At 50.9% G+C, this 13,204-nt stretch overlaps 1 protein-coding gene across 2 annotated transcripts in view; it reads right to left on the bottom strand.

Annotated features, from left to right (window-relative positions):
- SEMA6C (semaphorin 6C) overlaps positions 1 to 13,204 on the bottom strand; it is a 41,594-nt gene that overhangs the window by 16,615 nt on the left and 11,775 nt on the right. For both annotated transcript variants that reach the window (XM_070950419.1, XM_070950420.1), the window contains exons 2-3: positions 455 to 622; positions 42 to 156 (exon numbers count right to left, since the gene is read on the bottom strand). In XM_070950419.1, coding sequence (XP_070806520.1) covers positions 42 to 156; positions 455 to 554 — 215 coding nt within the window. In that variant the 5' untranslated portion in view covers positions 555 to 622. The remainder of the gene's footprint in view (positions 1 to 41; positions 157 to 454; positions 623 to 13,204) is intronic.

Below are 13,204 nucleotides of genomic sequence, written 5' to 3'. Positions count from 1 at the left end.
TGGCGAGACCCTCGAAACCCCCCCAATTCTCCCTCGCTTACCGGGCAGCCACGAAGAGCGTCCGGTTAATTTGCAACATGCTTTGGAAGTCCAGGCCCAAAACGTCGGAGTCATTCTCTCCCCCCAAGCCACGGAAAGAGGGATACAGATGGGTTCCTGGTGGGGGAGAAAATATGATAAAAGAGCATCGGATGGGGTACGGACTCCTGCGTTGGGCGGGGTGGACTAGAAGACCTCTAAGGCCCCCCTCCAGCCCAGGATTCTATGAAAAAGGAGGAAAGGGTTGTACATAAGCAGGTTTTGGGTTTACAGTGGGGAGGGGCTGAGGGAGGGAAGCCAAAGCTGTGACTTTTCTCATGCGGATCCTTTATCCAAGGGAGAGGGGAGGGGTGGGCTCTTTGCAAGAGACCCCCAAAGGTTTGCTTGGGGTTTGCAAGGGACGGGGTTGCCTCACCTGCCTCGCTGACCACGTGGAAGGGAGCCAGGTCTTTGGGGAAGGAAGCCGCAGATGCCAGGAAGAGAAACAGAGCAGGTAGGGTAGAGGTCAGGACCATCCTTTCCAGGGGGGCAGAGAGGATCCGGGGGGGCCGGTGGGAGCCTAGGAGTCCAGCATGCTCCCGCCCTGGAAGAAGAGGACTGCATTTCAACATCCAGAGTGGCAGAAAAAGAAAAGACTGGCCAAAAATGGACCTCTGGCGTGGGGTCCTTTCTTCGGCACGGGGCCTTCTCGGTGGTGGCTCCCAAAAAGGGATTTTTTTTCCCTCCTCACTCAAAAACTGCTCAATTGGATCTCCGCAGCTACACCGACCATCTGAAACAACAGCCAGCCTCCTCCCACCCAGATACTCCAGAGTCCTTGTACTACACCTCCCATCATCCACAATCAGCCTAGCCGGATGGGTTGCTCCAAGTTTTACAGAAAAGCAGCTTTCTGTCCGTCCGTCCGTTCCCCCACTGTTTCCCCCCCCCACTCTTTTGACAAAGCAAGGATTAATTGAAGGCCAAAGATGGCCTCCAGCCATCGTCCCTTCCCTCTGCCCTCCCACTTTTACCCTCCAGAAAACTCTCCTTGAGGTCTCCATCCCTTCCGAGCCCCCCTCCCCATATTGCTGAAAAAACACAGGCACCCAAAACTAACTGGCTATGAGAAAGTTTTAAAAGAAAAAACTCCAAGCTTCTCCAAGGGGATTTCCCCCTGCCCCCAGCAACGATTTCTCTCCCCCCCGTAATTAGCCAGCCTCCCTTCTCAGGGGGGTGAGCATGGGGGCCAGAGGCACCTGGCCAACGTCATAAAGGAGGAAGCGCAGGGCACTCTTGACGTGCGCAGGCTCCTCTGGGCAACAGCAGGCGAGAGAAACCCCAGATGGGGTGCCAGGTGTGCCAGGAGAAATTCGGTGGGGCAACCGGCTCCTTCCGCAGCTAAATCTCTGCCCTCCCCAATTGGATGAAAGGGGCTGGATTTGGGCTCAGCTCAACCTGTCCCTGGTGATTCAACGGTGGCAAGACAGGTTGTAAAACGGAGCAAAACTCCCTTCACAAACATCTCACTCAGCAACATAAATTTTGGGCTCAGTTGTGGAAGTCAGCCTAGGACTCCCTGTAGTTGGGAAGGAGACCACTGGGAAATCCTAGGGGTAGGTAAGTGTGGGAACGTGAAACGCTTCTGGCCCTTAAAAGGCGACTGAATCTGAAACCAAAATGTTGAGTCTGGGGCACAAAGCGCCCCCTCCCAACCCCTCTCCCTCCCTCCCTCCTCAAGACTGCTCGGATGGGCTGAGATCCAGGCAAGAACAGAGGTGTGAAAAATAAGATGTGCCTACCTTGCAAGGCTGTTGTGAAGCCAAGGAGGCCCGTTTGCTAACGGGGTGGGCAGGGACAGCATCCGATGCCGGGAAGGAAGTGAAACAGGATTTGTAGTATCCTGAACGAGGCCTGGGAGGGCAGACGATGCCAGGCGCTATAAATAGCAGGAAAGGAGACACCGCTTTGGCCACGGATGGCCACGACGGTGCGATATTTAGGGAGGTACACTCATGTTGTGCAGGAAAGGGCCGGCCGAGCTGCCAAGAGGTTTCCCGAAAGCGAATGGCAAAGCAATCCCCAATCCCAAAGAAGAGATAAGGCTGATTTTTCAAGCGCAAACAAAACCCAGACCCAGACGAGTTTCTAGTCCTCATGATGAGCAGCTTTCCAGCTAGCAAGTCATCTCTCCTAGCCAGATTCGCTTGCACACACACACACACAGAGAAAGTGCAGAGTTGCAGGTTTGTGCGAAGAAGCGGTTTAACGAGTCCCAAGTGCCAGGCTGCCTTCCTCGCCATCTGTTTTCTGCATGTCACCCGCACGTCTGCGTGGGTAGATTTGCATTTTTGACATGTCCTGGTCTCTTTTTTTCCCCTTTCTCTCCAGACTCTCCTCTTCCCCAAGTGAGCCACAAGGTGAGAAAAAATCCAGTCCTGGATTTGTTTACACTTGTGAAGCTGAACTTTCCAGCGGGTGTATAATTAGAAGCAAGAACTCGGCGGGGGAATTGCTTTCATAATAATTCCATATTTATATTTTTATCTCATCTGCAGAAGCTGCGGGAAAAAGCTGGGGGGGGAGAAACGGGCCGGCTCCATCCGCCTGGAGCATTCCCCCCCCCCTCAATTGTAAGAAATGGGTCCAGGAGGCAGGAAGCCACAGAATTGGGATCTTGGAGATCAGATTGCAAGGAGGGCAGGGGTCGGGGGTCCCTCTACGGCTGTGTCTTTCAACCTTGGCACCTTTAAGATGGGTGGACTTCAACTCCCAGAATTCCTTAGCTGGCAATGGATTTCAACTCCCAGAATTCCATGGCTGCTGGTTAGAGCATGCCAGGAGTTGAAGTCCACTCTTCTTAAAGCATCCTAGCTAGGGAATTCTGGGAATTGAAGTCCATACATTTTAAAGCATGCTGCCTAGGGAATTCTGGGAGTTGAAAGGCTCTGTGCTTCCATTTAACGCTTGGGGTGGGTTAAAGCCCACCCTGATGGTGATGAGGGTGGAGTTTTTTTTTTAGAAAACAGGGCATAAAATCAATCCAGATTTTCAAAAGTATCCGGGAATATTCCTAACCATGGGGAGGGGGCAGTTTGCAGCAGACTGGAGGGGGGGTGGCAGCCTTGGTGGGGTCTGGACCTGCTTATCTTTCCGGGGAAGTTGGCAGAAAAGGGGGGGGAGCGGCTGCGGGACAATCCCCCCCCCTCAGCCATTCTGGTGCCTTTGTTCTCTTTTTTTAAAAAACTCCAGTCAGACTTTCTGTAATTCGAGGGGGGGTCTGTGTCAAATCCAGATCCGGAAAGCGTGTGAAAGGGAGGAGGGACCCCTGTTACAGCGAGAAGCCGCCACCGTGTCAGCACTTCCCTGAACCATCTGTCAGGCACAACTCTGTCACTATAAATACAACTCAAAACGACGCCGAGGGTTCTCAGCCTGGCATCTCAGCGCCACCCAACAGCCGAGCAGGCTGCTGTGCCTCGCCAGACGCTGCCGGGAAAGATTTCGAGAGAGATCTGTCCAATCGTACCCTGGGCATCGGAGCCCCAGGTCTGCCCTCCTTGGCCAGCCTCCTTGAGCTGCCAGGCCTGTAGCGGGCAGGACGACCCCTCCAAGATGCTAGTCCTCATGGCAACCGGTTTGTGTGAGGTTCGAATCTGGCCTCTTTTTCTCCCAAGATGGAAATAGCTGAATCATGTGAAAACACAAACAAACACACACACATAGAGCAGGGAAGTGTTTCTGTCTTTCTTTCTTTTCTTTCTTTTTAAAAAAAAAAACCCCTTGCCTTCTGGCTACCAGAAAAATATATCTTCCTTTGTCATCATTTTAAGCGGCTGAGCCAGGCTCCCTTCACTTAATGAGAATCCCCAGGCTTTGGAATTATTATTATTTATATATATATATATATATACCTATTTCTAACAGGAGAGGAAAAAATGAAGATTTTGTTGGATATTTGCAGTGGCCTGTAATGTTGCAGTAAAATGATCTTCTCAGCACCTTAATGCAGTGGGAGTTTGCAAAAAAATCAGTTTGGTGATGTCTGCTGGCTGTGCAATTCTGGAAATTGTAGTTTTTACCCATTGTAAAGTGCCTGGGGAATTCTGGGAGCTGTAGTCCACCCATCGAAGAAAAAAAAAAAAAGCCTGCGGAATTCTGGGAGTGGAACTTGAAGTCCCCCCATCTAAAACTTCCAAGACTGAGAAAGGAGTTCTGTGGCCATTTCCATCCCCATTGCATTTTTTAATTTTTTTTTAAATGAATCCTGTTCACCTGGGGTAACAAAAAGCAGCACCGACCCATTGAAATGACTCCTGGGGGGGGGTGGAGGGCAGAGAAGAGGAGAAAATTGGGGGGGGAGGGTGTTGGGGGGGGGGTTCTGTGTGTTCTCCACAAAGGACGATGGGTGCACAAGCGGAAAAGGGATCTGCACCCAGTGTGCGTGCACAGGGAGCCTCACCTCCGCCTAACCAAATCCAGGTATCAAAATCTCATTACTGGAGACTTACAGACTTCTGCCTGCTTAGGACCAAAGCCCTCCATCTTCCCTGCCTTTCTTCCACTGCCAAAGAGGAAGGGTGCCCCCCCCTCGCCTGCCCCACAAATGGAGATGTTGCAGGCAAAAAAACACCCCAACATATTTCTGCTGCTTGATGCTGAGCATTCTAGTCCTCATGAAGGAAAAGGGATGCTACTCCGATGGACACCTTGCAAAATAATTGGGGTTTCCACCCCCCACCCGCACGCTGTCTGTTTAAAAAGGCCTAATAAACAGAGGTCAGCTTGAATTACAGGGTTAGCAATAAGCCTAAAATTAGTCGTATCTCAGTCTCTATCTGACTCACTTAGCCAATGTAATAAATAATACATTTCTAGATCAATCTGCCTTTTCAGATTCTGTTTGGTTCTGTTTGGGGCAAAGCACACCAGGCTAACGGACTGCTGATGTTTATGGCAAACAGCTTAGCCGAAGAGAACACACCTGCAAGTTTCTAGTCCTCAGGGTTTGGCCAGATCTGGGCTAAAGCATCGGGGCTTTGCGAGGGAGCCTCCCTCATTTCCCCTTCATTAAAACCACCAGGACCTCCAGCGTAATCACCCCATCTTTGCATCGGATTCCCAGCCGTCCAGGACAACAACCGGAGAGGATTTTTCTGGCCAAAGGCAGGCAAAAGAGCTTCTCAGCTCCGACAGGGAGCGGAATGGCTGCCTGGTGAGCAGCAACCGGTCGGTAGAAATAACAGGCCTTCTGCCAGGGCTTTGGGGAGGGGGCGAGGGGGGGGGAGGCAGAAACAGAGGACCCTTCCTTTTTATTTTAAATATGCCTAAGTGCCATTCTGCAAAGCGCTGCATCCCGCTGGGATGCTCCCTCCCTCTCCCTCCTTTGGCATCTTTCCCATCCTCAGGAACGAACGGCTGCTACCGGAAGCTACAACTGGCAGGAGAGGAGGGGGCTGGAATACAGATGCAGCTCTGCCTGGCCCAGCAGAAATGCTTTATTGCTTCCTGGCCTGGGGGGGGGAGGGGAGGGTCTTTGTCCCACCAGCCAGCCGCCTCCCCCCCCACCCACAGCTCCAGCTACGTGCCAGCCCACTGGAGGTGGGATTTTGGGGTGCCTTGGCGCAGGCTAAGTGAGCTAAGAAGGAGCAAATTGATGGGCGGCTGGGCTTTGGCATGGTTTCTGGGAAGCTGCACCTGCGGTCACTTTAAAAGATGCCTATAAAGGAGAATATTTGTAGCTCGGGCTTGAAATGAGGGGCCTTTGGTGGTCTCTGAGCTTGGTGGTTTTCTTGCAAACGTTTCATGACCCAACTAGGTAAAATCATCAGTACTCATGGGGTTTGCTACAAATGTTCCTTCTAGCCCTGATGATGTTACCTAGTTAGGTAATAAGATGTCTGCAACGAACAACCAAGCTCGGAGAGCAACAAGGACCCCTCATTTAAAAGATGCTGTTTGGAGGCTGGACAAGCAAACAGGCACGGGGTGTGTTTTTCTGTCGTTCACAAAACGCAAGATATTCTGCCTCTGAAGCCATCAATAAAAATAGTAAAAAAAATAAATAAAATCAACCTGAAATAAAGATTCAAAGCAATACAGAGGTTGATACTTGGAGAAATTAAAACCCTAAAACGATGGGTAGGCTTGCTGGCCATCTAAGATTTGAACCCAGCACTCGGCCCCATCCGTACAGTTGTGTGTGTGTGTCATGTTTATTTTATCCATCCTTTCTTCTTTTATTATTCCCTGGTCTCTGCAACAACAACCTTGAAAAGGAGGGAAACGCTGGATCCTTTGGCCACGGCATCTCTTTAAAGCTTGGGCATCAGCTGGCTAAGAGCTGGACTCAAACGGTCAGAAAACAGAAGCTGAGTTTTGGATCAGGTCTATGCAGAGGTTATCTAAGGTCCTCCTTTACCTGCTGCCTCTCGCAGCCAAAAATATCTGGACCAGTTGGGTGTCGAATGCCAGGCCTTCGGGCATGCCAAGCTTGGCACCTCCTCTGCTCAGGAGGGGCTTGATCTGCAGAGATCACAATTGGGTGGGGGGGCAGATGATCCCTGGCACTGCAAAATTGCCGGAGAGAAGTCGAAAAGCTGGCAATTCTCATTTTGAAATACAGAGGCAAAGCTGGCACTTCGTCCTTCAGCCATGCCAGGTGCCAACCTGGCGCGTTTGACCCAAGGAGTTAACCCTAAAGTTGGTCTCCCTTTCCCGGAGATCACAAAGAACTGATGGGCAGGGATTTTTCTCCCCCCACCACTCTTAATGTGAAGCACCGAGCCAGCCACGTGGTTGCCTCCAAAAATAGACGGTGTAATTAAATGAAATATTATGCCAATTAAAAATCCAAAGCCAGCTTCTTTCCCCATCATCTTCTTCTTACCCGCGGCCACCTCGATATAAATTTAATATATTACTTCTCATCAACTGGCACATTATATTCCAGGCCCTCCGTTCGATCCACACGGCGGGCTAATTTTAGCAGCTGCTCCAGCTGCCTTCTGCTTTTTCCAGAAAGGGAGAAGAAGAAAAGGGGGGGGGAGGGAGGGGGAGAGGAGGGAAGTGGTGTGGGAAAAGAAGGGGAGGGGGATTTCAGAAAATTGAGTTGCAAGGCGGTGGGTGAGATGCTGTCAGAGGGTTTTTATCTGAGTGATAAAAAAAAAACACAGAGAGAGAGAGCGCACTGGAGTCTCTGCCAAGGCTTGGAGAGTATTTGGAGTCTTCATTAAGGCGCTAGTCCTCATGAACTGGACCCGGGTGGGGGGGGAGGAGGCTTAGAAGCGGTTCAGAGGTTTCATTAAGGCTTCAGTTCTCATAAATTAGATCCGGAGAGGTTTGAAGAGCATTTAGAGTTTTCATTAAGGTGCTAGTCCTCATGGACTGGACCCGGGAGGTCTGGAGAGTGTTTAGAATCTTCATTAAGGTGCTAGTCCTTGTGAACTGGACTGGGGGAACCTCCTTAAATTATAGAAACACACAGATCTTCCTACATGCATCCAGAAAGTCTAATGAATGGAGGGCAGCACACTGAGACCCCCTGCCCCCCCACACACACACAGTTTCTGGGCATGCAAATGGGGGGGGGCTCCTCCAAGGGCAAAGAGCAGGGCTTAGAGCAGGCAGGGGGTGTCAAAATGGCTGCCAAGCCCCCTCCCCTCCCCTCCTCTGAGCTCTCCTGAGCTTTGGCACCAACGTTGGAAATTAAACTATTAATAATTCAGGGCCCAGAGTTGCCGTTATAAATTCAGCGTCCCGCAGGAGTCATCCATGCAGCAAGCCGAGACGGGGGGGGGGGGGGGGGGTGAGGCGCAGAAGGGTGGGGTGGGGGCTTTTTGGGGAGGTGGGGGGAGAAGGAAGGAGAGCCCAAAGCTTTTACGTTACCTCTTACTGGAGATGGGAACAAATGGGAAGGAAAGGTGAGCCCTAAAATTAAAAAAAATAAAAATCTCCCATGCTGGAGGATGGATGAAGTTATAAAACGACAGGGAAGGAGCCACTGCACTCAAGGCGTGCTCAGAGGCACTCTTGTCTAGCAGGCTGAGCAGGAACAGAGCCCCCTGGGTGCAGTACACTCCAGTCACCCCTTTCCCCGATAGGAACATTAGAAAAAAATAATTAAAGTTTCTCCTGAGTTGAACCCAATTCGTTTTGTGCACAGAAACACGGAAGCATTCTGCTTTTTCTCCTCCAAAATTGGCTTTGTGCAAACAAATTCCCCTGAGACCCTTCCCCATCCTCGGAGGATTCCCAGTAGAAACCCCCTTCCCCCCTCCACTGCAAAAGGCACTTTATCTCTAACCCCAACTTAACCACAGGAACAGAAGCCTATGGGAGCAGAGCTAAATTATCTCGTTGCTGGGCTTTGGCATAGAGACCCTGATCCAAACAGCCGGAAAACATCCCAAACCGAGGTTTTAAGAAAGAGCCCCATCCCTGCAGCATCCCCTGGCCTTAATTCAGGTGCAAAGATGCTTCTGAGACTTCCTGCCTCTCCCGGAGGGTGTTTTGGGGATCCCGGCAAGCAGTTGGCCGAGTCAGGAAATTTAAGCCTAGGTTTCGGATGGTTTCCCCGCACTTGCCTGCGATGGAGATCCCCACCTGGTCCAGCAGCTCCGCTTGGAGGCTGGCAGATTGGATGAAAAGGGGAAAGCTGCATTTTGGGAGGTGGGAAGCGATTTCTAGCTAAAGAAGTGTGACCCACACAAGCCTCAGGCGCACCTCGTAACTGAATGCATAGACCTCCTTCTCCCCAAAAGAACAAGGTAGAGAAGAAATCGAAAGATAGGAAACGAGGAGTAAGCCAAATAAATGAAACCACAATTTTGTGTCCCTCCTTTGGAAGAAGCTCATCCCCGTTTCTGGAGAGCTGTAAAATTCCAGTTTGGGAATCGGGGAGATGACGTGGCCCCAACGGTCCAGGGATAACCCTATCAGAAGATTTGGGGTTCCACTTCGCTGAGATAAATCCCTTCGGCCGCTATAAAACCCAGCCACCTAGCAGCTGAAGCGATGAAGACGGAAATAAAACAACGTTAACCCAGCAGTCAGTCTCCGCATCCTCCAAGTTAAATCACTTTCGGTGCCAAAGTCCTGTCTGGATGAAAAAAACAGGAGAAAGCAACCATTTGGGCCGGCTCTGAGAACATCCCCAAGAAGGAGATGCTGAGGGCGCTTACTCCCAGGAAATTTGCAATGATCTCTCACCACTTTCCTTGCCAGATCACAGCGTGGCTGGCTGGCTGGTTTTAGCCCTCGGCTGTGCTTTGCGACATGAGTTTTATTGTTTCCTCTACCCTCCTCGCTCCTCCTTCCTCTTATGCCACGCCTTTCAGAGAGTGTGTGTATGTGTGCTTGTGCTTGTTGTTTTGTTTTCCCTCTAATTTCCTCCGGGGACTTTCTGTTGCCTCTCTTCAACCATCCAGAAGCAATTTGACTGAATGATGTTTTTGGCTGAGGTGCTTCGCCCTGTCACAACAGCAGCACCCAAAGGAATTGGAGTCGATTCTCCAGGCGGCACCCCAGGCGGAAGGCGAAGAGGACAAATGAGATGGACAAGCCAGCCGCAACGCTTGTACAAACAGGCCAGGCTCCCAATTGGGGGGCGGGGGGGGAATTAAGCTCCCCCCCCAGTCCTGCTGGCTTTCAAGCAAAATCACTCCGTCGGTCAAAAACACTTGGCCTGGGTGAGTAAAACTGGATTTTCCATTATTGGAAGAACAAAGATGGACTCTAGAAGCCGGAAGAGGCTCAAAAGAGGAAGGAAGGAGAAGGGGTTTCCAAACTTGGCAACTTTAAGACGTGTGGACTTTAACTCCCAGAACTCCCAGCAAAGCTGGCTGGGGAATTCTGGGAGTTAAAATCCACACGTCTTAAAGTTGCCAAGTTTGGAGAGCTCTATGTATGCTGGAGGCATTTGCTGTCCAGCAGATGACAAAGCCAGCCCTAATTTCCTGGGGGAGTCCGTTTGCCATTTATCTAAGGCTGGAAGGCAAAATTACGGCCGGAGTTAGCTTTGCAAAGGTCCTCGCAAGTGACCGGAGGGGCTGCACAGGGTTCCTCTGGATTGCGCACTCCACACTCCTCTCCGCGCCTCCAGGAAAGCTGGCCTGTTGTTTGGCAAGCGATCCCTCCCCATTAAGAGCTTTGACTATCCAAATGGGAGGCAGCCGGGTGGAAAAATCCAGAAGTTAAGAAAACACAGACAGAAACGGCCCCGGTGAAGACAAACAGGCCGTTGTATGCCGTCTTAGAAGCGCCTCGGTAGGAAGGATCAGGAAGCTGCCAGATCACAAAAAGGCCAGAGAATCTTTTATTGGGGATGTATACCTTTCCAAGACTTCTTTTTGTCTTTTTCTTCTCTCCCTTCTTCTCTGTCTCTCCCTTCCTTCTTTCCTTTTCCTTCCTCCCTCCCTCCCTTCTCTATCTCTTCCTTCCTTCCTTCCTTCCTCCCTGTCCTCTCTATCCCTCCCTTCCTTCCCTCTCTTTCCTTCTTTCCCCCCTCTCTCTCCTTCCTTCCTTTCTTCCTTCCTTCCTCACCTCCCTGCCTCTCAGGGCCCCACGGGACAGACCCCCCCAACAGCGTCCAACGCCCCCTCTTCCTAACTGCCGCTCAGAAAAACTCCAGGACCAAGATAGCCCCCCCCCCTCTGACTCTCCCTCTGATATCACAGGATAAAACGGCGTATCACGAGATTAATTGCTCGCCCGCTGCTGTCCATTTCCATGCACCACAAGGCCCCCGATTCCTGCAACGGGCAGCCAATCCAGGTCTTATGATGATAATAAGACTCAGGAGGGAAAAGACACGGCCGTTTTCAAAAGAAGAGCTGCTTTGTTCCAGCGCCCAAAAACAGCTCGATCTGGGTCTCCCCCTGAGGCAGCTCTGAGACCAGGTTCCCAGGTTGCAATAACACAAGTGAACAGACCCGCTTTCAAATTTCCCCTGAACTGACCTGCTCCAAATCCTTCCTTTGAACTTGAAGTCAGTTTTGTTATCCAATCTTGAAAACCATCACAGGAGATTAAACGAAGGCGCTTTTGGTTTCCCCGTTTCAACGTCTCCCTTAGTTTGATTGTGATGGACTACAAGGCCCATCTCCCTGCCCTGGAAGAGAAGCTTAGCTTCCCTGGGAATCCATCCGGAGAACCAGGAACCTCTGCAATGCACAGGGACGAGCCTTTCCTTAAAAACAGACTCAAGCATCTAGTCCACTTCATTTGATTAAAAAACAGGCGAAGACCAAGCCCAGCATTTTTTGCTCGCATTCGCCCCCCTCCCCCCTCCCCCTAGTACCTGGCTCTGTACTGCAACCCCAATTTCCAAACCGCCACTTTCCCGGGTCTGCTGAAACAAACGTGCTACAATTCCCAGCACCGTGGCACCCACATCCTGGGAATTGCAGACCCCGCAGGTTTTCGAGGAAGGAGCTGAGTCAGCCCCCTTCTGCGTTTTGAAAGAAGCTGGGGTCTCTCACCCTGAGGGTCTGGATGTCCAAGTGGGCCGCAGAGAGGCCTGACACCCCAGAGTTAGAGCCCCCCGACCACTTAATCTGTGCGGGGGCCGGGCAGCTCGCGTCAGCCCAACCCCGGCACCATCGATTCATCTGTTCGCTTGACAAATGGCGTCTTTTCTGCAGCCCCTGGACGGGACGGGCGCTGGGAACCAGGCACGGTGATTTATGTGCCGCCAGACTTTAATTCAATTCTCTCTGAATATGGGCTGCGGTTCAATAACCTCCTTTGGCAATGCTTGGGCCGTGTGTGTGTGTGTGTGTGTGTGTGTGTGTGTGTCTGTGTGTTTACTTCCTCCCTCCTGCCAAGCATCAAGGCCCCACGTGGCTCAACTCGTGGTCTCTTTTTCAGACCAGACAGCCCAGCTCTCTCCGTAGAAGGAGCCAACCGGAAGAAAAAGATGTCCCTTCCAAAAAGCATCCCGGCATGAATTATCTTGATCTACAGCCGTTCTCCCTCGGAAAGGAGACCACAAGGAGATCTCGGTCCTACAGTCAAGGCCAAGGAAAACATGGACATCCAGCAACTCACTGCAGAAAATGGGGGAGAGAGAGAGAGAGAGAGAGAGGAAGGGAGTACCAAGCCAGGCACGGATTCTAGCAATCGCATTGAAGTTGCAAGCAAGTCACTTGCAAGGATTATGGGCAGTGGAGTCCAAACCAAGGCCCTCCAAGAAGACCTCCGAGGACCCTTCCAGTCTATGATTTTATGTTCTGTGAAAGGTGTCCTTGAATCCACCTGCTCAGCCTTCTTACTCCGCTGATTTTCTTTAAAAAAAATATATATTCTTTTGCAAATTCACCCCTTTCTTAAAAGAGCAGCAGCCTCTATTATAACTGAAGTCTAATGGAGACGTATTAGTTTTTTATTTTAATTTTTTTAAAACAGAGCTGCCCAAATGGATGGAAATTAATCAAGGAGAGAACCAACGTGGAAATAAGGAAAAAATTCCTGGCAGTGAGAACAATCCATCAATGGAAGGGCTCCCCTCCAGAAGTCGTGGTTGCTCCATCACTGGAGGCTTCTAAGAAGGGGCTGAACAGCCACTGGTCTGAAATGGAATAGGGTCTCCTACTTCAGCAGGGGGTTAGACTAGAAGACCTCTAAAGTCCCCTCCAACTCTGTGATTCTGTTAAATTTGAAGGATTAAAAAAGCTCCAGACAAACTGATGGAAAAGCAATCATTTTGGGGGGAAGGTTTGAAGGGACAAGCCAAGCACTCTGCAAAACTGATCCCAAATTTTTGGAAGGAACTTTTGGCAGCCCTATCAACCTCCCCAATCTCGGTTTGTCGAACAAACCCTCATTCCTGCCGCACGTTGAACCAGCAAGCTGGGCGTGCGGTGTGAAGCCAGCCCAAGGCGGGAGGGAATCAGCCAGGTTTTCGCCACAGCTGACCTCTTTGGAGAAGCTGCCTCAGGTGTCCATCCCGCGTCCATTTATAGCACCTCGACTAATCCCTTTTAATTCCCTTTCCAGCCACTTGCGAGTCCCGTCTTTTCATGCCTCCCGACTGAGCCCAGGAGAAGGGAAGGAGCCTTGGCTGCAGCAAATCCCCTGCTTTCGTTTGCAAAAACAACCGATAAGAAAGAGACAACGGGGCCCTTTGGGGAAAGGAAGGCCAGCCGGGGCAACTCAAACAAAACAATATTAAAAGTGAAATCAAGGA

Source organism: Pituophis catenifer, unplaced genomic scaffold, assembly GCF_029215685.1.
Source record: "Pituophis catenifer annectens isolate HBS135680 unplaced genomic scaffold, rPitCat1.0.hap2 SCAF_10, whole genome shotgun sequence".
Taxonomy (NCBI): Eukaryota; Metazoa; Chordata; class Lepidosauria; order Squamata; family Colubridae; genus Pituophis; species Pituophis catenifer.
Note: the sequence above shows the minus strand (reverse complement) of the source record. Positions and strands in the feature narration are given on the sequence as shown.